The sequence below is a fragment of the Bos javanicus genome, chromosome 28 (genome assembly GCF_032452875.1).
Source record: "Bos javanicus breed banteng chromosome 28, ARS-OSU_banteng_1.0, whole genome shotgun sequence".
Taxonomy (NCBI): domain Eukaryota; kingdom Metazoa; phylum Chordata; class Mammalia; order Artiodactyla; family Bovidae; genus Bos; species Bos javanicus.
The window spans coordinates 37,325,072-37,351,181 of NC_083895.1; the positions used below are offsets into that span (position 1 = coordinate 37,325,072).

General features: G+C 47.9%; 1 protein-coding gene across 5 annotated transcripts; it reads left to right on the forward strand.

Moving 5' to 3' along the window:
* Positions 1-1,985: 1,985 nt before the first annotated feature.
* PRXL2A (peroxiredoxin like 2A) lies at positions 1,986-20,908 on the forward strand. 5 transcript variants are annotated; one of them, XM_061405505.1, is made up of 7 exons: positions 3,099-3,301; positions 4,466-4,549; positions 12,747-12,926; positions 14,966-15,057; positions 15,702-15,842; positions 16,403-16,567; positions 20,124-20,908. In XM_061405505.1, exons 1-7 carry the CDS (start codon positions 3,298-3,300, stop codon positions 20,235-20,237), a joined length of 780 nt encoding a protein of 259 aa, XP_061261489.1. In that variant the 5' UTR covers positions 3,099-3,297; the 3' UTR covers positions 20,238-20,908. The 5 variants fall into 5 exon arrangements, with proteins under 5 accessions (XP_061261493.1, XP_061261492.1, XP_061261491.1 ...); XM_061405509.1 differs by lacking the exons at positions 3,099-3,301; positions 4,466-4,549 and adding an exon at positions 1,986-2,203 and having other exon boundaries at positions 12,764-12,926; XM_061405508.1 differs by lacking the exons at positions 3,099-3,301; positions 4,466-4,549 and adding an exon at positions 1,996-2,185 and having other exon boundaries at positions 12,764-12,926.
* The last annotated feature ends 5,202 nt before the right edge of the window (positions 20,909-26,110 follow it).

Below are 26,110 nucleotides of genomic sequence, written 5' to 3' on the forward strand. Positions count from 1 at the left end.
AATGCTACAAAAATGTAAATATAATCCTGGCTTTTTGCATTTGGTAATTATCCAGAGCTGCAGCCTCAGGGAGCCTTCCACCTTAGGATTCTGAAACCCACAACCCCTGGATGGTTCTGTCATTAATGGTCAGTCTCCAGGGACCCATACCCAAGGGAAATGGTTTCCTGTTTTGTTCTAAGTGGCTCTTCTTCCCTGCAACCTTTCTCCCTGTTGACTAAATATCCTATTTCAGGATGGCTAGAATAAGCCTTTTCCCTCTCCCCTTCATGCGCTAAGAAGGTATTTATTAACAGGAGTGAGAAAGGCCCTTTGGGGTAAACTGTCTTCTTATGACTACACTTACACTGAACCAAATTATATCAAATATTTTCAGGCCTTCAAATACCTACTTCTGCAAGAAATCTGCAAGATCACCCACAGATCGCTCTCACCTCCAGCCTAGAAACACCTTCTCTTTTACAACACTTCCCATCTATACCTCCGTGCTGGCCTTGGGCCAGGCTCTGGGCTCCTAACGATGAAGAAAAGGAATTCACCATCTGCTAAAGGACAGGTCTCTTAAAGCAAGGATCTCCATCCTCCAGAATCCAATGATCTGAGGTGGGACTGATATAATAATAATAGAAATAAGTGAAGTTGCTCAGTCCTGTCTGACTCTTTGCAAACCCATGGACTGTAGCCTGCCAGGCTCCTCCGTCTATGGGATTTTCCAGACAAGAATACTGGAGTGGGTTGCCATTTCCTTCAATAATAGAAATAAAGTGCACAATAAAAGTAATGTGTTTGAATCATCCTGAAACCACCACCACCCCATCCCCACATCTGTGGAAAAATTGTCTTCCATGAAAGTCTCTGGTGCCAAAAGGTTGGGGACCGTAGACTTAAATGGCCCATAAATTTACAAGATACTTGGAGTCTGAATTGGGAGGGTTGGGAAGGTGAACCAGACCTCTGGACTTTGCACATCAGTAGGCAGTGCCAGGTGAACTCAGGGGGCAAAATACAGTGAGTGTGTCAGCCCTGCTATGCTGTTTCATTGCACGCTACCTGTGACTGATCAGTTGTCCCAGTGATATTTTAAGTGTTGATCAGTTCTTCCTATCTCTGAAAAGGCGTTCTCTCAATCGCTGACTTTTATAAAATAGTGTGAACATTTAACACATAACAAGTAAACGAATGTATGGAAGAACCATTTGGGTCAGACTAGACCCTGACTTCAGAATCTGTGAAGTCTGGCAACATCCCAGGAGCCAGCGCTCCAGGCTGCCACTCACCACCCTCTACCCAACAGACAGCACTCTGAAGGTGAATGAGGTTGCGGGATGGGGGTCAGAGGCTGGCAATTGTGAATTTGCTCCTAAAGCTTGAAGGGACACTCACCACAATGCGTCCGACCTAAAGCTTCTCGCTCCCTATACAAAACAAAAACCCCCCAAAGACAGAAAAGCCTTGAAAAATTAACTGCTCAAAAACGGTGAGGACTGAAACTCTAATACTTTGGCCACCTGATGCAAAGAACTGATTCATTGGAAAAGACCCTGATGCTGGGAAAGAGTGAAGGCAGGAGGAGAGGGGAAGACAGAGGATGAGATGGTTGGATAGCATCATAGACTACGGACATGAGTTTGAGTAAACTCCGGGAGTTGGCGATGGACAGGGAAGCCTGGCGTGCTGCAGCCCATGGGGTCGCAAAAAGTCGGACACGACTGAGGGACTGAACTGACTGAAAGGGGCTGTCCTCGGGCTACAGGGCTTCCACATCCAAATAGGGCACGAGAGCCTCCTTTTGCTCCAGAAGGCGCTCCTGACAAATGAGTCAGGAGTCTAGGGTCACCGCTAGCAAAGGACTGAGTTAAGCTGGAGCTGCGAGAACGAAGGGCCGGAGGATAGCGGGTCTCGAGAGCCACAGAGGGTTAGACGCGCGTTCGGAGTGAGAGACAGCGCCACAGCGCCGCAGGCACCGAGCCGCGGTGGGCGGGGCGGGTCACTTGGGCGTGGCCCGCGCGGCGGCGCAGGCGCGAACCTGCGCAGGCGCGGGGGCCACCCCTGCGACCCCTTGGGCCGGGGAGGGTTTATCAGTCAACCCACCCGGCATCCTACGCTAGAGGAGGCGGGAGGCCGGGGAGCGAGAGTCGTACGCGCGGCGCGCTGGGGGTCCGCGAGGCTCGTGACGTCCGCGAAGGCAAGTGAGGAAACTGAGGTAGGACGGGGCGAGCGAAGCCGGTTGGCGCGGGCAGGTTAGCTGGATGCCGGACTCGTTAGGTCCGCCCGGCGATCAGCTTCGGGGCCCGCGGGAAGCTGCTTCCGAGCCGGCCGGCTGCGGCCGCACCTGCTGAGCCCGAGGCGGCCCCCACTCCCGCGGAGGACGACGCCCCTCCCACCCCAGTGCCCCGCGCTCCGCGAAAAAGCCAGCGTTTGCGGTCAGAAAACCAGGTTTCGGGACCGGCGTTGATCCGTTCGGCCCAAAATCACCCTTTTCACCGCCCCCAGGCTTTGAGAGAGGCTGATTGCACAGGCCTGCCTAGATTATTAGGACAAAGAACTGAGAAACGGACTCTTGTCCTGGCGCGTCTGTCCTGTGGGGCCGAGCCGGGATGAGCCTGGGGTTGTTTCCCAGGGGGTGGCGGGCGGACCAGCTGGCAATGTGCAGGTAGAGGCCGAGAACCTGGTCATGCGGGGCTCTGTGTTTTATGGGGTAGCGATTTCTCGCTTTTTTCATAATCTCAGAGGCACCTGTTTTGCCTCCCTCCTACAAAGGCAACTGAAAAGAGCCCAACCTTACGGATTTTAAAACACTGTGCTGAAGTGTGGGAATGAAAAATCAAGGCACTGATGATCAGACAGTCGCACCTCGAAGTTGTAGGGATCAGAGCTGAAGCAGTTGGAGAAGGTGGTTAAGGCCCAGCCTGGCCAGGGTCGTGGGGAGACAGCACCCCCAGAGAGGCCAGAAGCCAGCTTGGGCTTCAGCCCCAGCTGACTCTGGGCTTCTTTTTGTTTACACACGAGGCTGTTTCCACAGCCCAGCTCCCTACCCCTCCGTTTAGTTTTTTTTTTTTTTTTTGTTAATATATTTTCCTTTGAACTTGGCAGATGATTAAAAACAGAAAATAATTACTTCGGATTTATTTAGCTAAGCCTTGTCCGGGAGCCAGCTTGGGAAGTCTCGGATGCTCCTGTTTCGGCTCAGTCGGGCAGATGAGAAACCCTGTCTCCTTGGAACGTATCCAGCCATTAGGAATCCTCCATCTTCATGTATAGACAACATTTTAGGGGCAACCACTGACTAATCGAGAAATGAGTAAGAATTACACCTCACATTCTGTCACTCTTTGTAAGGTAGCTTACAAAGCACCATGCATGCATTTAATCCTTCAGTTCTACAACTCTGTAGGTTACCTTTTGTAATTTGGGAATCGTTCCTGTTTTACTAATGCAGAGCCTTGTCCAGCTTCTTACAGCTTGCAGCAATTTGAATTAGGTTTGAGTTATCCTTGGTGTGAATCTTCTTATCTTGCCCTTCTTTATAAAGGCATGCCATTTATTTGAGATCTTAGGCAGTGTTCCTGAGGTGAATGAAGACACTTCTTACTTAATCTGCTCCTGTCACTTAAAGAGTGCTAGGAAAGTCTGGTGAGGACTGGAATTCTGGGGCTTGAAGCCCCAGGGTCTGTTAGTATCCCAGAAATAAGGCAGCTCTCCTGCCAGCTGGGTACTTGCCTTTTTGTGAAATGTTGAGCAGAAACACTCCAAATGTCCCTCTGCTGAGGCGTGTGTGGCAAGAACTCTCTGGAGGGAACCAGCCTCACCCCTGAACTCAGTAGCCTCTGGCCCAGGGAGATTACAGCTGGGCAGGGCCCTTTGCCTTTTCTGGTGCTGGCGGGCTGTAGAAGGACAGCCTGGAGTATGCACTGTAGAGTGGGCAGAGGGGCCAGAGAAAAGCCAGGGTTCCCTCCAGACCCAGAACTTATGCCCAGGAGGCAGGCCTGCAGTGACACAGCTGGAGCAGCTGTTCAGTGTTTGGTGTCTGTTCTGCTTCACATCTCCTGCCCTTATAAGAGAATGAGTGAAGCGGAGTCCTGCAAAGAAGAGAATAGTGCTGCTTTGCAGTTCATTCCTCATTGCTCTTCTCATATTTTCTTCCTGAAAGTGCCCTTATTTTAAAGGAGCGCTGAGGTTCAGAGGGACAAGGTGAACTCTCAGAATCAAAGAGGAAGAAATAGGATTTTTGTCCTGAAGCCCAGTGTCTTTCATAGATTGAGCTTGCCTTCCCATCCACACTCATAAAACGGAGCCCAGACTGGAGGCTATGCAAGCAGACGGCAGAATGGCCAGGGGTTTTGCAGGGCAGGGGGTGGGAGAAGCCTCAGGATACTGATGAGAGGAAAAGATGTCTCCCAGTCCTCACATTCCTTACACTGGCAAGTTTCCCAGTAACTGAGATATCCTCTTGTTCTGCATTCAGCATCTGATCAGAACTTTGAATCTGGCATCTGGGAGACAGTCATCCCAAGGAGCAGAGCAGGAAGTTGGAGACTGAGGCAAGTAGGTGAGAGCTCCTTGCACCTGGCTAGTTCCTGGTGGTTGATGACAAGGGTGGGTGGGAGTGCGTCCCCTATTGCTCCTGGGGCCGTAGGTGCCATGACACCAGGCTGCTAAATTGTCATTTTCGAGGCTATCTTTTTATCATCCAGAATTGAGACGACCTTGTGACCGTGGGGAGGAGAGGTACAGAATGGCTTCTCAGCCAAGAATGGGCAATGTGACTCTCAAAAAAACATTTGACTTCGAATTATAAACTGCTTGCAAGGCACTGGACTTGGGAGAGATTAGTGCTCTCTCTAGCCACATGATTTCCCAGGCTCTGTTCAGGAGCAGTTTTGCTTTCAGCCTTCTTCAGACCAGTGAGCCTACTTGAGGATCTCTGGGCCCCTTTCCTGAGCCCCACACTGTTGCAGCCTCTGCAGGTGTGTCCAGTGCAGGCTAAGTAGCCATGAACTGGGAGTTGGGAGCCCTGAGACCCAGCGTAGTCACTAACCAGTCTTCCCCAGAAGTGACCTGGGACTAGCTGGTTCCATCTCTGGGCCTTAATTTCTTCTTTTACTTCGTGAAAGAGGGGCTGAACTAGAACTCTGAAAGAACGTGCATTAGCGAGAGCAAAGAAAAGAAGATGAAGTATGCTTTCCAGCCTCCTAGTTTCTTCTGTCTTCCTGAGGACCCCTTTCTTCCTCCTGCCCTGTCTCTGCCTGAAGCCAGCTCATTCTGAGTAGGGAAGATTCCCTGGGTGGGGCTTGGTTGGGCAGATGTACCCTTAATGTTTGGAATATGATGCTGTCTCTACTTGTTTCGGGCATGAATTAACCCACCCAGTGCTGATACCTTGTTTTAGTAAGACTTTTATCAGTTCTTGCCCAGAGGCAGCTCCTTGAACAGGCAGAATGAGGCCTGGGGAAGCCGAGGGTGAGGCTGCACACACCCAGCAGGGGAGCAGTAGTGGCACGTGTCCCCATAACTTTCTGGATGTCAGAACCCTGGAGGTGCAGTCGTGCAGTAGTTCAGAGTCTTTGGATGGCAGAGCTGAGACAACCTCATAAATTTGTCAGTTCCCTCCTGTGTATGGATGAGGAGACCCAGGCCCAGAGCGTCTTCAGCTTGCGTCAGATCACCCTACCAATGAGCAGAGGAGCTAGGAACCCACCTAAGGTCACCTAAGCCCCAGGCTCAGGTATTTTCTTTAAGGTCAAACAAGCTACAAAGTAGTTCCAACTCTGCCTCACTGTGGAGTTGAAAGGGTAAAATTGAGATCATTGCATCCAGACATTTAATGCCTAGCAATTGACAGGATTTATGTTAAATAGATTCCTGCTGAATTTGCAGGAATGGATAAAGATGGCAGCTCCTACCCTCAGATTGATCCACCATATTGTGTAGATAGACGTGTAAATAACTAAATACACTGAAGTCCATCTGCTTGTTCAATGTGCAAAAGTTATGTGTGTGTTTGCACACATGCATGCAGTCTGACCGGAGGTGAGGGAGCAGTCAGTTGTCAGGACTTTGAGGAAAGGCTCCGGGGAGAGAGTGTTAACCTGTGCCGTGCCTCTACCTAGTTGGCCTGGGTGGGGAGGGCGTTCTGGATAACAGAAACAACACGAGCTGCAGTGCGGAGGCCTGACATGACATGTTATAGTCCTTGCACATTGAGTGACCAAGGAGGGTGCTGAAATGGCTGGGAGTGAGGCAAGAATGGTGGCCTGAAGCTGAACTGTGAAGGGCCCTGGTGGTGGGTTGCAGAGTTTGTTTACAGTGATAATCTGAAGGCAAGGGAAGGATGCAATCCGGCTGGGGAGTGTAACAGTTGATCTGCCTACAGCACGGAGAATAAGCAGAAGAGGGCTTGGAGCCAGCCAACCTCAGATCTGTAGTTACTGAGGCCAGGTGCAAAGTAACAAGGGCTTCACTCTGGACAGCAGCAGTGAAGGTGAGAAGAGGGCGGGTACTGAACCCATTGCATAGGATGGACAGAACTTCCTGACTGATTTTGTGTGGGTGATGAGGGAGAATGAAGAAGAAAATGCACTTCTCAGTTTCTGGCTTGCACAGTTGGCTCCATGCTTGTGTCATTCACTGAGCTGGGGAAAAGGAACTCTGGAAGAGAAACTGACTTTAGTGGATGTCAGCTTTTGGTCACAGAGATAAACTATAGAACTCTCGAGTGGAAACTTCGAGTCCAGAGCAGCACATGGAACATGGAAGTCAATCCCAAGGTGGTGGGTGAAGCACCGGCCATAGGTGAGGTCACTGAGGCACAGAGTGTGGGTTTCGAGGTGTCTCGAAGTGGCAGGAAAAGAAGGGAGGGCAGAGGGAGGTGAAGAAGAGACAGTGGTAAGTGGCCTCAGTGGTGTGGGGTGGAGGATGGGGCAAGGAGGCTGTCTGCCTAACTTGCACTGCTCACCGCACAACAGGCCAGTAAATCGAGAGACAGGGTGTCAGGGGAAAGAATAGCGATTTTATTCAGAAAGCCACTAGGCCAAGAAGACAGTGGACTGGTGTCGCAAAGAATCATGTTACCTGAGTTAGAATTCAGCCTTCGTTTATATGGAAAGGGGAGGGGACATGGCTGATTGTTGCAAATTTCTTGATGCAGATATTCTTTGTTCTTGCAGCTGTCAGAGTAGGTCCGGTCACAGTGTTCCTTTAAACCATCAACAAGACAATTGTTATTTTCTGTTGTGCAACTTTTTAAAGATCAAAGCCTTGAGAACACCTTTCATGTATATTTCAGGTTCTAGGCAATGTTCTTTCACAAAGGTGCAATAAGTACCACCTGACTAAGCACAAAGCACGAGGGTTAGAGCTAAAGGAATAGAGCCAGCGTGGAGTCAGGCTTGTTTGTCTGTTACACAAGCAGCCATGGAGAAAGGGACAGCTCCTTTTATTTCAGTTACTGTGACCCCAGGACTGTGTTAAGGTCTGCGTTAAGGACTTTGCTTCATTAGCCTGCTCCAGAAAGCAGAGAGGGAGTCTGTTGGCACTTGATAAATGTTATAATCTGCATGACTGCAAATGACTCAACATTTGCTCAGTGTTTTGAAGGACTAGGGGGTCTTGGCAGCTGTCCATATTGATGTTTTTTGGAGATTGACTATTGGCAGCTGAAGGTGCCCCACGGTTTGTGGGTGGCCTGGTCCTGCCTATGGAGTGAGTGAGCTTAGGGCCAAAGGCGGGACTCGAGAGCCCAGCCTCCAGCCTTCCCCTGCCACCTGCTCCTTGCCTACTCCTAGCCGGTCAGCAGGACCCGGGGTGTGTACTCTGTCCGTGGGGGATGGTGAGTGCCTGGTTCCCAGGTTTGAAAGGTTGGGTATACGGGACCGTATGTGGTCAAGGGCAGGTGCCTTGTGAAGCTCTGGGTACCGGGGAAGAAATACTCTGAACTTGAGACTGGAGGGGGGTGGAGGTAGGGTCATGATCAGGAACCCAGAATGCACAGGCTCCAAAGTGAGCTGTTCCTGAAAGAATCTTGTGATGTCACTGGGTGCTTTGGAAGCTTTGCCATTCACCTTGTCCAACCCCCTCATTTTGGAGTTGAGGGAAAGGAGGCTGGGGGAGGGATCAAGCCAGCAGGGCCTCAGGAGCCCGGCTGTGTCTCGTGCCCCCATGCTCATCCCAGCCCGGCGCTGCCACTCTGAGCCGCCCCAGCTGTTGTTTGTGGTCTTATCAGGCTTCACCTTCTTCTGTGGGAGAGCCCGGATCAGATAAGTCCCACAGTGGGCAACCGAATACTGTGGTGGTGTCAGGTGACGGTCGGCTCTTCTGTAAACAGCCTCGCTATTATCTTTCAGAGAAGCACTGACCCTTTCCTTAACAGAAGGGGGATAGAGAGGGGAGGAAAGAGAAGAGACCTCTGTCACATGGTGAATTTCCTTTCAACATGTGGTTTGACTGTATGTGATGAATGAAAAAACAAGTTGATCTTTTAAAATTCTAAGACAAAAGACACCAGGCCCTTTGACCTCCAGAAACCCCACCAGTGAACGCTTTGAGAGGCCTGTGTAGTAGAAAGATTCAGGGTCTTAGTGGTCTGGATCCAGGAGACAGTACTGCTGCCTGCTAGCTCTGTGACTGGAAGGAGGTACTGAACTTCTCTAAACTTAACTGTTGTCAGCTGCGCAACAGGAGGCTATGTGCGTGATAAGACTGGAGAGAGAGTGAAATTGAGGCACTCATTTTGGATGGTACTAAGTAAGTGCTTGGAGAAGGCAATGGCACCCCACTCCAGTACTCTTGCCTGGAAAATCCCATGGATGGAGGAGCCTGGTGGGCTGCAGTCCCTGGGGTCGATAAGTCGGACATGACTGAGCGACTTCACTTTCACCTTTTGCTTTCATGCATTGGAGAAGGAAATGGCATCCCACTCCAGTGTTCTTGCCTGGAGAATCCCAGGGACGGGGGAGCCTGGTGGGCTGCTGTCTATGGGGTCGCACAGAGTCGGACACGAACTGAAGAGACTTAGCAAAGTAAGTGCTGCTGTACCGGCCACCCTCTCTCTCCAGTTAGTAGCCTTAGAGGTTCACATGATTCGGCATTGTTCCATGCAGATATTAAGCTTCCCTCTACCTCCAGGCTTCCTTTTGTGAGTGGAAATAGCTGTGATTCAGGTTTCATGGCACATGCCCCAAGGCTTGTTGGGTTGGGAATTGTTTTGCAACTTAGGGGGGCTTGGCTGGGAGGTGGATCTATACACTCTACTTCCCTCTGGCAGAAGGGCCAGCTGCTCGAGGCCCACTGGGAGCATATGTTCCCAGAGAGGCCTGCCTCTCCCCTCTGGTGCTGATAACACTCTCACATCTTAGTGCTTCGGGGCCTGGGGTTGGGGGCGGAGCTCCCCGAAGGGGTGACTCTGTGCTCATGCCTTCTGGATCACAGCTAGAGGTGCGGATGGGGTGCTGAACAAAGCTCCTGGGGGTTCTGAAGCCCCTGTCTTGTGTTCCAGCTCATGAACTGGAGGTAGAGAGTCAGGGGCCTGTAGGACATTCACACCCAGCCAGTCTGCTGTTTCCCAGGCTTATTGAGCCGCAGCCTGGCCTAGCTCTTCCATCCTGCTCTCTGAGTTTCTCCAAAGCCACTTCCTTCTAGGTGCTTCTGTGGCTCCCCAGACCAGACAGAAGCGTTTCATCCCTGCACTGCCCTAGCGCAGTGTTGATACCGTGCCTGCGGTGTGGTCTCACCTTTCTTTTTCCCCCTCACCTTTCCACCCTGTTACTGGTGTACTAGGCCTGTAGCTCCTAGAGGACTGTTTATCATTTAGTTAAAATTCCCAAATTGCCACTTATTAAACAGATCAGTGCTGAATAAATGTTTGGAAATAAATGTTGAGTCTATTTGAGCCTGATTCCCTTGTACTCAGGAGCAAACAGGCTCGATGATGGATGGGCAGTGGAGAGATGGAGCCTGTTTGTCTCCAGGAACAGCAGTGGTGTGTTAGAAGGATGCAGAGCTGACTGTGAGGGTCCCCGGACTTCCTAAAACTTAATGATGTGTCCCAGGAATTGAAGCGAGTCCTTTGGAAGGGTAGGTGTAAGCTGGCCTTTGTGAGCTGACGCAGAAATGGTATCGAATCTGTGATCCGAGACCGTAGCCTGTGGATCTGAATCATACACACTTATCAGGAGTCCAGGGAGGCTTTGGAAATACGTCAAGGTACAGAAATTGCACCCCGCTCTGGAGAATCTCCTGTTTATAGCAGGCAGGTGAGAGCTGTGGTTTTCCTCCTGATTGTTCTATGAACCATAATCCAATAATGTATAACTTTGCCACATAAAAAAACAAATTGGAAGTCGGCCTGTGGAATGTTCTTTCCTGCTTGGCCCAAGTGCTTTGGTCGTCCATAAATCACCATTTCCATCACTCAGTCTTGTCAAATTCATTTCAGCACACATTTATGAAAAACCCACTGTGGACCACAAACAGGCCCTGTGCTGTCCACCGGGAATTCAGAGATGAATTGAGGAACAGAGTCAAAAGAGAGACAACTTGAAATCGGGTCCAAATGAGTGTGGTGAACACATCAGAAGGACCATTGTGCAATGTGGACGCAGGCTGGGGAGAATAATCCCCTCTAGAGGGAAAGTGGGGATAAGCAGAGCATCCAGGAAGACCTCTGGAAGAGGTGTTTGGGTCTTAACAGAATGAATGAGGCAGGACGTTCCGGGCAGAGGCGTGGAGACATGTCCTGGCTTTTGACTCTCAGTGTCACTGTGGCAACTGAAGCTGGCCCTTGAGGAAGGCCCAGCTCTCCAAGGCCAGCCTGCCTTCATAGCTGCACTTGATTCTGTGGCTTATGTCCAGCCAAGCATGAAACCGGAATTCTTTGTTCTAAGACAATGCGTCTCACACTCCAATATGCCTGTGAATTGTCTGCCACATCTGATGAAGATGCAGGTTGTGATTCCTTAGTTCTGAGGTAAGACTGGAAATTCTGCAGTTCTCCCTGGTGCCAATGCTGCCAGCCCATGAGAGCACGTTTTGAGGTTATACGACGTGCTTCTCTCCCAGTTCACTTGGTCCCTCCCCCAACACACACACAAATAGACACATACAGCCTCCCCTTCTTTTTCCTCTTCCCTCTGGTACAGATGCCAGATTCCTCTTTCTTAAAGGCTATTTTTGTTGGTTATTCCCAGTTCACACCCCACACCCACTGCCTGGAAGTCCCCTTTTATGTCTGAACTCAAGTCTAAACTTCTCAGGCTGACCTAAACACTAGTCTGGCTTACCTTTTCTGCCCAAAACCATCACCACCAAGTTACTCCCAACCTCACCTCTTGGCAGTGGACCCCTCCCAGCCCCCTCCTTTGGCTATGACGTGCGAATTTCTGGGCCTTTGCTTAAACCTTTGGAGAAGTCCTCTCCTGAGTAGAGTCTCGCAGGGGGAGTCAAGTCTTTGGTTAAGTGGGATGAGGTCAAGTGGGTCACAGAGACACAGACACATAGATACATACCCCAGGACGGTCCCAGTGATCCTAGCAAATAGAGTCATGCTAGTACTTAGGGAGGAAGGCTCCAGTGTAAGTCAGATCCTAGGATGGCTAGTGGGCCAAATGGAAAGACAGAAACTGTAAGTGGTTGTCAGGAAAAGAAGGCTGGATAGGGTATCTGCCACTCTTACAGAGGTGGGTTGCTTCGAGGAGCTTGCACCCAGAAGCACAAGGCTTCCCAACTAGAGGAAGCCCTAGTGCAGCCCCTGAGCACGAGCTGAGGATGAGGCTAGATTCCACAGGACCTGCCTGTGCCTCCATTTCAACCAGCGAGCCCCCTGCCTGACACAGACATCTGTTGCCCAGCCCTCTGAAACAGACTCCCCCCCCGCCACCCCAGCACCATGCTCTTTTCTTACACGATGCCTACTCTCTCAGACTGTGACCCTGTTCCTTCAGCAGACATCTGTGTAGTTCTGTTCACAGGGGGAAATGTCAGATTAATAGTAGCCATCTCTATTAAACTATATAGTAAGGGTAGATATTTAGAGGACATTTGTGTTGTCAACTATGGTTTTATGTAATGCTCCTTTTTTGTTATTTGCTTGTTTTCACTTTAAGCCTGTTTTATTTGTATAATGATCAGAAAATAAAAGTCTTCTCAATTGGGAGAAATGTACTCAGATTGCCTGTCTGCCTCGAGTGAGGTCCTGCTGGGCACTGTTGGGGGCTGGATGAAATAGGAGGACTGGTCTCTCTGTGCCTGAGGGGTTCACAGTGAGGAGGAAGGGTAGGGTAACAAGAAGGGGATCGGCACTCTGAGTAATCTAATTACACAAGAAGCTGCTCCCTCCCCAGGGAGGTGGGAGCTGTGACTCCTGGACTGAAGGCATGGACAGGCATTGAGGAGGAGGGAAGGAAGTGCTGGGGGTTGCAGCCTGGAGGAACACCATCAGACCAGGAGGTGACAGCTTTGGGCATGGGAGAGGGATCAGCAAGAGAGGCTGTCACTCTCTTGCCTGGCTCCTGACCTGGAAGTGAGCTCCTTGGGTCAGGAACCTCCATATGTCCGTCATAACCCCCCAGGCTCCTATGGTGGCGGATCCCTTGATAGCATCCCTTGTCTAGTTCTATCTCTGATGCTGCAGCTCCCCCTCCCTTGGCCTCTGGCACCCTGATTAGCTGTCCAGCCAGAGCCCTGTCCCAGAGATCAGATTACAGCTGTCCTGTGGGAGCAGTAACATCTTCTTCCTTCCTCTCAATCCCCAGAAATGTCTTTCCTCCAGGATCCCAGTTTCTTCGGCATGGGAATGTGGTCCATTGGTGCGGGGGCCATAGGAGTCGCTGCCTTGGCACTGCTCCTGGCCAACACAGACATGTTTCTGGCCAAGCCCGAGAAAGCAGCATTGGAGTATCTGGAGGACATAGACCTGAAAACACTGGAGAAGGGTAAGTGGTGACCCCACCGGTGTCAGTACTTTTCCAGGGCACTGGGTTGCAGGCCTACTTATTTTTTTTCTCTCTGAAGTAGTTTCTTCTTTTTGTTTTCACTGAGAAGGCAGTGTAACATTAGAAAAAATTTAATAACACTTTTAAAATTACTGATAATTTAAATTTTAAATTACCATTACCCTAACACAATAATCTTTTTAATTTTTGAACATTCTTTTCCAGGTGTACATGTTGTAATATGTATTTGTGATCTGAGTGTACATGATTTCTTTTACAGTATAGCTTTTTCTTATCAAAAGCATTATTCATTTTCTCATGTTGTCTCTCTAAATGTAATGATAATTGTTCCGTAGTATTTAGTAACAGTGCACCATGGCCAACTCAGCCACGCCTTCCAGAGTGTGGAGTGTGTCCTGAGGGATTCAAGGCGCCTGGGCCTTCCCAGGTGGTGCTAGTGGTAAAGAACCCGCCTGCTAATGCAGGAGATAAGAGACGTGGGTTTGATCCCTGGGTCAGGAAGATCTGCTGGAGGAGGGCATGACAGCCCACTCCAGCATTCTTGCCTGGAGAATCCCATGGACAGAGGAGCCTGGTGGGCCACAGTCCATAGGGTTTCAAAGAGTCAGACACGACTGAAGTGACTTAGCATGCTCACAGGCATGGATCTTCAAAAACAGGAGCTCCTGAGTCAAATAAGTTTGAGAAATATTGTGTGTCCAGTTCCATGTTCCTGATGCGAGCACAGGGCTTTGCTTCCTGAGATGAGGTGTCTGAATTTTCACTGGTACAGATGTGGGCAGCCTCACCTCTGGTACAGCCAGGGTACCCGAGGAAGCACAGTCACATTTTTAGAATAGACCCGCCTGTCTCCTTCCTGGGGAGCCCACTGGAGTCCCTGCTGGATGGCTGAGAGCCACATGTGATGACTCAGCTGCCTTCCTGTGCTCTTGGCCTTGGACCTGAAGCTCAGGGGGTTTCAGTCATACCCATACTGTGGGTTCAGTGGGCATGAGAATTAGGTGCAAGTTGGGGCTCACTGACTGGGTGGTCTCCAAGTTGACCCCTCAAAAGGAGACCATCATTTCTGTTCAGTAAGTGAGGAAGCTTGTGAAGGGAAGGCAGGAACTGTGATTGCAGATTTATGATGTAGCTTCCCTTGGTAAGGGACTAAGAAGCCATGGAGACAGAGAGCTCTGTTTCACTATGTTCAACCCAGAATTTCCCCGTATGATTTGATTTCAACCCTCTCCCACCTTTATTTTCCTAGGTAACATTTCACAGGCACATGGATTCCTCACTGAAATAATAAGGGATAGTGCTTACTCAGCCCTCACTGACTCTATTACGAGATGCTGCAGTGAGCTCTTTTATATCCATGTTTTAATACTCCTTGTGGCCCAAAGTGGAGCTGCTAGGCGTCTGCATTTACAGATAGGGAAAGGAAGGTTCAGGGAGGAGACATAGCCTGCCTGGGCTCACACCTAGATGCTACTCAGGCTGACCAGAGCCGGGCTTGAGCTGCACTGCTCTGCTACCCGAAGCATCTCCTTCTTGGGCATTTTCTACCCTCTCCTGTGGATAACACTGGAGTTAACATATTGAGGTTAAATTTAGAAAAAAAAAAGTTCAGTTGATTTCTTTAAATACTTCCTTCAGAGTTGGGATTTTCTTGGCCCAGTGCAAGATCTTGTTCAAGTTTTGGCCATGTGTTAGCCCTAAAGCACTGTTATAAGGTCCACCGAGACCAGCAAAGGAATACACTACTTTTCCAGAAATATTGCAGTTTGGGATATTGCAGTTCACAACTAGATTTTTATGGGGGAGGGGGCTTCTGGTTAGGGAGTAGGGCTCTTCCACTGGATTCATTTTCCTCCAAAAGATGAATATTGCCTGTCTGTGTTTCCTGTTTGACTTTTTCCTCAATGTGTGAAGTACTTTTCCAGGTCCTCTGTTAGGCCTGGTGCTGTTTATGAGGTGCTTAGAGGTCGGGGGCAGCCAAGAGGAAATGATACTGAATTCTCTTTTCTTCTCCTCAGATGCAGTAACTTTTAAAGCGAAGGCGCTCTGGGAGAAGAATGGAGCTGTGATTATGGCTGTGCGGAGGCCAGGCTGCTTCCTCTGTCGGGAGGTGAGTGCACTGGAGGACCTGTTCATAGGAAGGGATCCTAGCAAGTGGGAACCGGGGCATTTCCAGCCAGGACCAGCACTGGCGTAGTCTGTCATTTATTCCAGGTTTTTTGTTTTGGTCTAATTCTCTGTTTCTCTTCATGTAAGAGTTCACCTTATCCTAGGGTTAACCCCATGCTTGACCTTCCTTTGGCAATCCAAGGCCTGTGAGTCTTGTACTCTGTCCTGTACCAGCTCCAATGCCCATGTTCCTGATGTGAGCACAGGGCTTTGCGTACTGAAATGAGGTGTCTGGATTGTCACTGGTACAGGTGTGGGCAGCCTCACCTATGGTGCAGCCTTGGCACCTGGGGAAGCATGGCCACACTTTTAGACTAGACCCACCTGTCTCCTTCTTGGGGAGCCGCTGGCATTCCTGCTGGATGGCTGAGGGCTGGAGGTGGTGACTCTGCTGCCTCCCTCAGCCTTAGATCCGAAACTCGGGGATTTCAGTCTTGCTGATCATGTGAGTACAGTGGGCATGAGAGTCTGTTCTCCTGCATTTGGTGCATTTGTCTTTCCTACACTCTGGGCCTGTAGGAGACGGTGTTGGTTGGCCACAGAGTCCCAGGAGTTCATGCCCTTGACCTTTCCATTTTTCTGCAGGAGGCTACAGATTTGTCCTCCCTGAAGCCCAAGTTGGACGAGCTGGGCATCCCCCTCTATGCAGTGGTAAAGGAGCACATCAAGAATGAAGTTAAGGACTTCCAGCCTTATTTCAAAGGAGAAATCTTCCTGGATGAAAATGTATGTGTGGTGTGAGCCAGTCAGACACAGACTGCTGGGGATGGTGCTCATGCATGAAGAGTTTGGTGGCTCCCAGCCTGTCTGGCCAGGAGCTGAAGTTGGCCTCCCTTTCAGCTTCCCCCAGCCCTCTGAGCAGAGCACGAGTGAAAAAAAAAACTTAAAAACTGTCTTTCAGATTTTACTTGAGCCCTTCCTGACTTGTGACCCAGGAATGGGAGCCTTGAAAATAGCTAAGAGCTCTGCTGAGTCCCCCACCCTGTAGGGGGGTGCCCAGCACCAACCCCTGTCCCGTAATTCACTGTGCCCTTATTCTTTCCCCTACACTCGCCTCTGCAGAGTGTAGGACTGTTATCACTTGGTCAGGCCCAAGAAGCCTGTACGTCTGTAGCAAGAGATAGCAAGAGTTGCAAGCTGCAGGGTTCTGTTTGGTCCCGCGCAGTTTAGAGCGCTCTTGGGCAGGAGCTGTGTGTGTGTCAGGGGTGGAAGATGTGAACCAGCAGAAGGCAGGAAGGCAGGCATACGGGCTACTCACATGGGGTCTATCTTCCTCAATCCTGCAGAAAAAGTTCTATGGCCCACAAAGACGGAAGATGATGTTCATGGGATTTGTCCGTCTGAGCGTCTGGCAAAACTTCTTCCGGGCCTGGAATGGAGGCTTTTCTGGAAACCTGGACGGCGAGGGCTTCATTCTTGGGGGAGTCTTTGTGATGGGACCAGGAAAGCAGGTAAATTCCTAGCATTCACTTGGGGGTCTGTGAGCATAAGACACCAGTCTGTTGGTGGGAGGGTGATTTTCCCTAATCGGAGTCTCCCAGCCTTCCTTCCAGAAAGCCAGGGATGATGTGGATGGGGAAGCGGGCTCCTCCTGCTCTCTCGGCACCTCACGCGGGAGCCCCCTCCCCCGTCACAGTAACATCACAGCATAGTGTGAGCCTTGCAGGAGTACCTTGTGAGGGCGGTGAGTGAGCGCACCAACCAGGACAGCTCCTCAGTGGCACTGTGGGGGCCTGACCCAGGTTTTCTGATGTCGAGTTCTGTTTTCCACATTAGAACAAAAGCAGAGTCTTTATTCTGTGAAAAATTTACTCCCTTGCAGTGTTCCCTGTCATTGAGGACGGATAGTAAAGCGACGAGAAGGAATGGAAACAGACCTCGCTGGGGGAGCAGCTGGGAGCTGTGGTGGGCGGGGTGCTTTCCGCATGGGGGGTCCTGATGGCAGGGCACAATTCTGTGTACACTCTGGCTTGGGTCCCAGCCGTGGGGATCCAAAACAGGGGCCTAGGAGGAGAAGGTGTAGAGAGATGAGGACTCTGTGGGCCCAGGAGGTGGTGGGTAGATGTTCCATGTCAGACTCAGGGCAGTGCCAGCAGAGGCCGGGCAGGTACAGAGCTAGGACAGGGTGCAGTGGGTGCCGGCTCAAGGGCCTGGCAGGAGGACCCAGAGACTCAAGGTCTGACTTCTAAATCTCTAGGCCTGTCTCGCCAACTTTAGGCATGACATTAATACTTGGGCTCATCTGTAAAAAAGACAGGATTGGGAATTCCCTGGCAGTCCAGTGGTTAGGAGTCAGTACTTCCACTGCAGGGGGAACAGGTTCAATCCCTAGTTGGGGAACTTAAAATCCCACAAGCCTTGTGGCACAGCCAAAAAGACAGGGTTGGTCTTCATGGTGGAGATTCCTACTGACACTGCTAACTGCATACTTTTACCAGGTAGGGAAGAATAAGCTAGTGGGAACAGAAAGCCTTCAATTTTTTTAAAAGAACTTTTTATTTTGTATTGGGGTGTAGCTGATTAACAAGTAGTTGTTGTTCAGTCGCTCAGTCGTCCAACTCTGTGTGACCGCATGGACTCCAGCACACCAGGCCTCTCTGTCCTTCACCATTTCCCAGAGCTTGCTTAAATTCATGTCCATTGAGTCGGTGATGCCATCCAACCATCTCATGTTCTGTCATCCTGTTCTCTTCCTGCCTTCAATCTTTCCCAGCATCACGGTCTTTTCCAATGAGTGGGCTCTTGGGATCAGGTGGCCAAGGTATTGGAGCTTCAGCTTCAGCATCAGTCCTTCCAATGAATATTCAGGATTGATTTCCTTTAGGATTGAGTGGTTTGATCTCCTTGCATTGCAAGGAACTCTCAAGAGTCTTCTTCAACACCACAGTTTGAAAGCATGAACAAACAGTGTTGTGATATTAATAGTTTCAGGTGAACAGCAAAAGGATTCAGCTATACATACACATATATACATTCTCCCCCAAACTCCCCTTCCATCCAGGCTACCACATAACATTGAGCAGAGTTCCATATGCTATACAGTAGGTCCTTGTTGGTTATCCATTTTAAATATATCAGTGTGTACATGTTGATCCCAAACTCCGTAATTATCCCTTCCACCCACCCGCACAACTATAAGTTCATTCTCTAAATCTTTGAGTCTCTTTCTATTTGGTAAGTAAGTTCCTTTGTATTGTTTCTTTTTAGATTCCACATAAGGGATGTCAGACGATATTTCTCCAGAAAGCATTCAACTTTAAGCTGTATTTCAAGTCTTTTTCTTTTAAACCTTGGGTATCTGCAGTTGCTTGTCTGAGAATCTAGCATGATCTGGTGTCTGGTATAACATTAACTTATTTGCTAACTTTCTGGTAAATATATCAACATGTCTTAGTGACAGGGACTGCCAGTGAGTACCTGCCTTGTGCCAGATGCTCATCCACATGATCTCATGTCTTCTCTGCAGTCAGTCTGGGGTAGTCAGTATTTTTATTCCCACCTACATGTAAGAGAATGGGCCTATGAAATAACTCAGCAGGAGAGAAAGTGACTCTCCTGCTGCAGAGACGCCGCCCTTCCCTTGCCCATAGCTCCTTCTTGCAGATGGTTCCCAAAGATCCCTTCCGGGTACCCTTGCAGTTGGGCAGGCCACTTCCTTAGGATCCTTCAGCCTCTCCCCACTCTGGACTCCTAGGATTCCTTCTCTTCCTATCCCTGCCTCTCTCAGCCCCCAGGGCAGGGCCCGGCTCCCCTGCCAGCCTCCTCTTGCCTGGCAGTGACTCACCCGGTGCTCACAGGCTCCCTAAGCCCGGCTGCTCACTCTGATGTTGCTAGGTGTGTTGCTTGACTTTGTTGGTGCCCCTGGAGCTCCTGCCTTCTTCCTTCCTGGTGGAAGGTTGACCAGGCTGGCCCAGCTTCAGGACTCACCTCTGTGTTTCTTGAGAGCAGAGTTTTTGCAGTTCCACTGTGCCAAGTGCCACTCAGTAGGGATTTTCTTTGTAATAATCTTTAAAGCATACTTACTTTTAAAATAATGCACTTTCAACGTAGGAAATATGAAAATGGAGAAGGTGGGGAGAGCTCAGTTAAGAGAGTCAACTTGTTAGAACAGAGCTGAGCTGAGGGGCCTTTTATTTTTTTTAGAAAATGATATCTTACTAAATTAGATATTCTCTTTTAACTTAACAGTGTATCATGAACATTTCCTCATGTCATCATATGTTCTTCCTCAGTGTTTCTAATGTCTGCAAACTGCCCTGATGAGCAAGTAAATATAATTTAATTTCCTGCTGTCCTTCCCGGTAGTGGAAGGAGATCACCCTTCCCACAGGGTGGTGATACTTTTTATTTTTTTTTTAAGTCTTTACGAATAATGGTAAAAAGAACATGTTTACAGTGTTTACTTTTCAAATTCAATTTGAGTTTAATTTATTTTGTGTCGGAGAACTCCCTAACAAGGATTCCTTGATGCTGATCTCCAGCATATTGTCTTTTTTACCACTTCAGGGTACTTTGGGGCATACCATGTTTTAGTGCATTATGCTTCACTAAATGCACCAAGACTCATAGGTAAACTGAAGAGAGGGTCACCCTTCTCAGTTCGTCATTGGGTGCCCATCAAGGCCTGACCTCGGAGTTCCACTTCCACACCATCAGGCTTTTCTGAGCAAGCTCCTGTTCTCTTCTGCCTGGAATGTCCTTTTCTGTGCACCTCTCCCTTCACCGTCCATGGTGTATTGTCTGTGAAGCCTTCCTTGATCGCCTGTTACATTAATCACTCCTGACTTCCTGTTCCCAAAGTGCTGCATGTAGAGTCCAGATTATTTTGAGGGAGACTTCCTGATCCACCTTCCCCAAAAGACTGCACTTCTCAAGGACAGAGCCCATCCTGATTTGGATCTCTGTTCCTTGCTGCCCCAAGCATAGGGCTTAATGGACAGCTGGCACTGAGTCTGTCTCATGAATTTCTCAGAGTAAGGACTGATGTAGTCTCTTGTTTCCTTTTAGGGCATTCTTCTCGAGCACCGAGAAAAAGAATTTGGAGACAAAGTAAACCTGACTTCTGTTCTGGAAGCTGCTAGGAAGATCAGACCACAGACTTCGGCCTCAGAGAAACAATGATTGTGTGAAACTGCCCAGCTCAGGGATAACTAGGGCTCTCACCTGTGTTTGCAGGATGTGTTGTGGTTCCACTGCTGTCCCTAAGGAGTTATAAACCCATTTATGCCATATTCTCAGTATAGACCATTAACATATTTTAATATTGTACTCTGTGTAGGTCTCATAAGGCAAAATAAGGTCTAATAAGCCCCCAAACAAGACTGATAAAAATCTAAGAAGCTAATAAGGCTTATTTCAGCTAAAACCTGGAAAATCTGAGGCTTAAAGTTGACTGTTACACTTCATCACAAATGTACATGGTGTTTGAGTGCTATTATTTGAAATGATTTTTATCTTCATGTCTTTAAAAATCTTAGAAAAGTTGATGATTGACTTGATTAAAGATACAAAGTTTTTGGCTCATGTTTTCACAGTAATAATGAATGATTTATTTTATAATGTTAAAGTAATACATAAAAGAATTGATGTGCTTTGGATGACTTGATAAAGGTAAATAATAAAGTGAAATCTATTTTCTCATTGTCTTCCATTCTAATCTTGGAAATTTGATTTTCTAGAAGGAATGATCTTCTAGAAAGCATGGTTCTGGTTCTAATAAAATTAAGCATCAAAAATTGTCCATATATACACATTTCTGATAAAACTAACAATAAAAATATTTACCATAATAATGGCTGAATTTATTAAATCATTGGTGTCAAAGACACTGAATGTGAAAAATCAGTGCTCTGCATGTGTATGGGGTATGGTTGGTAAAGGAGTTCCCCTCGTTCTAATGATCTAGGAGATTTCCAAATGACCAGAAAAGTTCATCCTGTCATTCACGTGAGCTGTCTTTTCTAGAGAAATGACTTGGCATTTAAAATTGGTAGTTGCTTTCTTATTGATGGTCTTTTGGCCTAATTTGGTAACTGAAGGGAAAAAAGGACAGAGAAGATGAAATGTAACTTAATTCATTAGTTTGTTACGTTTGAAATTTTGTCGTGTGAGTAAGTATGATGCCCACAAAAGCCTGAAGGGGACTCTGCCCTAGAGAGTCGGCTCAGGGCACCAGACCAGCCCAGGAGTAGGAAGGCAGGGATGGGAGTCCAGAGGAGAGGAGTACAGTGGTCCCCCTCTACATGTATATGTTCCAAGAACCCCTCTGGCTGCCTGAAAACATGGAAGACACTGAACCCTGTGTATACCGTGTTTTTTCCTATACATGCATACCTATTATAAAGTATAAATTAGACAAGAGATTAAAAATAATAAAATAGAAAAATTTATACTCTGATAAAAGTTATGTGACTGTGGTCTCTCTCAAAGTATCTTAATGTACTGTACTTATCCTCCTTGTGATGCTGAGATGGTATGTGCTGAGATGAAATGAGGTGAATGACGTAGGCATTGTAGGGTCAGGCGACTGCTGACCTGACAGTAAGTAAGAAGAAGGATCATCTGTCTGCTCCAGGTGATCCTGGATCCCTGAGCCGTGACAGTGTTGGGGTTTGGGTGCCAGAAGCAGATGATGTGGATGCTTGTGCATCCCACGCAGGGCAGCGGGGCAGAGCAAGATTTCATCACGCTACTCAGAACAGTGTCCAATTTAAAACTTCAGAATTTTTTTTTCTGAAATTTTCCATTTAATATTTTCAGAGGGCAGTTGACTTCAGGCAGCTGAAAGGGTGGAAAGCAAAACCATGGATAAGGGGGAACTACTGAATTTACCTAAGAGGCCAAACCGGCCAGGAAGAAGGGAGTCAGTGTTTATCCGGGAAAGCAAGAAATGAAGATGGAGGGTGGACATAAAGCTGGGAAGGTAGGCATATCGGCACTGAGCGTACAGTGAGGAGGGTTGGCTAGTTCAGGACTAAGACCAGGACTGGGTCTGACTTCATGTGGTGGCTGTATGGTGTATGCAGTAGCCCATGAGGTGCTGGGCTTCTTGGAGGCAGTGCTCTTCAGTATTTGAAGAGGGTCAACAGTGACTCATCCCCTACTAGCTGTGACCCCTGGGACTCCAGGTAATGATAGGATTTTCCAGATGAGAATTCTTTGGTGCCTAGGAGACACTTGATTCTGAAACAGTTCTCATACAACCAAAGAAGAGCAGAGCCTGCAAGATGTCGCTGAAATGGATGCCTGGAGAGGAACCAACCTTATTGTGATCTTCTTCATCAGCTGTTTCACTCCTGGGTCCTCGCATGCGTTGTGTCTTCTCTCCCCAATCAGCATGGCGTTACGGAATGAGCACTGGACTGAGTTATGAGGTGAGCTCAAGTTCTAGTTTAACTGTGTGACTTTAAGCAAAGCTCTGACCTTAGGCTCTCAATCGTAGAATGGGCATAGTAATTCCTATCTGTCACTGAGGGCTGTTTATTAGAAGTCATTGAGGGAATGATAAATACGAAACGGTACTTCTCCAACTTTCATATACATGCAAATCACCTAAAGATCTTGTTAAATGAATAAGGTTAGAGAAAAGCCAAACACTAGTTAAAGGCACTGTAGGTGGAGTTTACTTGGTAACCCCTACAGTTAGGGCAGAGGCTTCAGTGCAGAACTGAATTCAGCCAGGCTGTGCACAAAGGTGACTGGAATTTTAAAGGGAAGATGAAGGAGTGGGAGGGGAGATGAGCTGGGATTTGAACAAAGTCAAAGTGGTGGAAAATTACAAACGGCAGGTGGGGGGCACTGATCACTGTGATCAGGCTGTCTCTGCTAACTGGCTCATTCAGCAGGTTAGGTTTCCATCCTTCCACAGAGACTGGAAGATGGAGCCCTATCTGTCTTGCTGAGGACAGTTTCAGAGGGATGCCCCCAGGTCCTTAAGGAAGATACTCCTGGGTTTCAGGAGATAACATACACATCTTAAAGGGACAGAGAACATTTACAGTTGTGAGGGGTTTTTTCTTTCCTTTTTTTTAAAGTAAATGCTCTAAGGAAAGGGAGGTAAAAAAAAAAACAAAAGGAAGAAAATGGAGTCTGTTTGCTATCCACCTGAAAATATCACAATGTTGTTAATCAGCTATACTCCAATATAAAATAAAAAGTTTAAAAAAATAAAATATACATCAACTTAAAAAAAGAAAATGTAGGTCAGAGGCCTATGGTCAGATGTTTGGCTGGAGCAATGGGTAAATTCTTTTGACAGCCTTGAGCTTCCCCAGGCAAGGACTCAGGGGGCTGGATCTCCCCAAGAAACCTTGAGTGCTAAAAACTATGCTAGGGAGCATAGTTTTGTTCAGGTCTCCTACTGTGGGGGCTGGACAAAACCATTTGTACTGAAAGTTACACAGTTCTCAAGACTGGAGGAGGGGTGGGGCTTGAGTTTTCACACCTCTAACAGGCTCCTGGTAATGATGTTCTACTGACCCATGGACCACACTTTGAGAAGCAAGAATCTAACGACCCTACAGAGCAAACCTGTTAATATCTGTGTACTTCGGGCTTGAAGCTTCAGCAGCCTTTGACAAGCAGTAGCATGTTCCCTTTTCTTTATTTTATAAACTAATCAAGAATCCATAATAATTTAAACTACCTGCAGAGAGAGAGTCCTTGCAGGAAAGCTGATGGTTCTTAAAAATGTTGGCACGATAGAATTACCTGAGGAAGTTGGAAAGATTCTGATGCCCTGGACACACACCCAGGCCCATTAAATCAGAATCTCGGGGGTGGGACACAGATAAAACATTTCTGTAAGCTCCTGGGTGACTCCAATATGCAACTAAGGTTGAGAAGCATCTTCAAAGAATTTAGCATCAAGTCTAGACCAGCGCTCACACCTTAAAAGAGAATTTACCCAGAACCAGACTGCCTTTGGTAGTCTGTGATGATTTTTGTAAAATGGTCTTTGGATGGCAAGGGTCAGGGATGGCATGGACATGGATGTAGGGGAAGCCTGGGCTGAATCTTCAGGGTGGAGAAGATCTGGGTCGGTGCACAGGATAGTAAAGAGGTCATTTCAGATAGGATCAAGCCTCTGAACCTCAGAGGGAAAGTATGTAGGCATGGGAAAATGGGAGAGCCTACTTTATTTACCTGGTTCTTCGTTCTCTTTCTCAATACACTGATTTCTCAAAAGCATTACCCTTCTCACATCAATGAGGAAACAGCAGATCCAAAGGCCCAAAGGTGGGGATGGGATTGTTATAGTCAAGGAATAAAAAGAAAGCAAGTGTGGCTGTAACAACATAAGTGAGGGGGCAGAGGTAGATGAGACTGTCTAAGAGAGAAAAACAACCCTGACTCATTGGATCTACTCCTTTAGCTCCAACTCCTGTGCCCTTTGCCTGTGCATAGTCACGCTGGCGCTGCGCCTTTGTGAACGAGTGTTGCCTAAAGCCTGAAAAACACAGAATAGTCCAGTCTCAAGGCTCTGACTTTTAAAAAGTTGAAGAACAGAAAATAGCACCTGTCTTCTTGGAGGTTTACAGGAACACTGTAGCCACACCTATGTGGACAGTGGCAGTCATAAAGGATCCCTGCATCAAGAAGTATGCAACAACCAGCCACCTGCCTCTCCTTTCAGAGGCCCCAAATTCTAACTCAGGTAATATGGTTTTCGGGACACTAGTCCACCATCTTCTCGGTCTGCTGGCTTTCTAAATAAAGTCGCTATTCCTTGCCCCAACAATCCCTCTCTCGATTTATTGGCCTGGCATGAGGCAAGCAGTATGACCTTGGCCTTGGTAACAAGATGAGAAGGTGGTGAGATAGATGGTGGAAATGTACACCATGTTCTGGCATACCATGGTAAAACGTCTGAATTTTACTGAGAGATGGGAATCCTTTGGAGGGTTTTGAGCAGGGGAATGATTTGACTTACATTATTCTGATTGCTTTTCGATGATCGATGATAGAAGATCAGCCATAGAGACCAGTTAGGATGCTACTGCAATAATCCAAGCAAAAGATAATGATCGCTGGAAGCTGGTGGTAGCCGTAGAGGTGGTGAGAAATTGTCAGATGTATTTGAAGATTGAAGATGGAGCTAAGGGGATTTCCAAATGAATAAATTTGGGACACACACACAAAAAAGAGGAGTCAAAGATGACTCCAAAATCTTTGACCTGAACAACTAACTGCTCGTGAATTTTGCAGTAAAAGAGAGCAGAAAATGATGGTGTAGAAGTAAGGTTTTAATAAGCTGTTAACACAATAGTTGGGATGAATGAACCAGGGGTCTAAGTATCAACTGAGATGCATAAAAACAATCTTAGGTAAAAACCAAGCTTCCCAAGGCTATACTCAGTAGCACACAATTTACATAAAATTTTAAGACTGACCAACAGTAATGTTTAAAGCTTCATACATATGAAGTAAAGTGTAAAAACACATATGGAATGATAAACTGTGTAGCCAGGGCTGTGCACCATCCAGTTGCTTCACACTTTTACAACTAATGCCCAGGCCAGATCCTACTCCAGTTAAACCAGAATTTCTGGGTGTGCATCCAGGATGGATCCAGTATTTTTTAAAAAGCTTCCTAGGGGTTATAGTGTGCAGTCAAGGTGGAAAACACTGCCTTAAATTGAGAAACAACTGTGGTATGTTAGAGAAGTATAAGGAATGTTCCTCATCTATATCTTAAGCCTTGAATAGAGCATCTGTTTAAGAGCTAGATAAGAGACACCCATGCCCTAGTTAGTATGGTGTTCAGTCCAGAAACATGAAAAAACTCTTCTGCTGCTGCTAAGTTGCTTCAGTCATGTCCGACTCTGTTCGACCCCAGAGACGGCAGCCCACCAGGCTCCTCCGTCCCTGGGATTCTCCAGGCAAGAACACTGGAGTGGGTTGCCTTTTCCTTCTCCAATGCATGAAAGTGAAAATTGAAAGTGAAGTCCCTCAGTCGTGTCTGACTCCTAGCGACCCCATGGACTGCAGCCTAC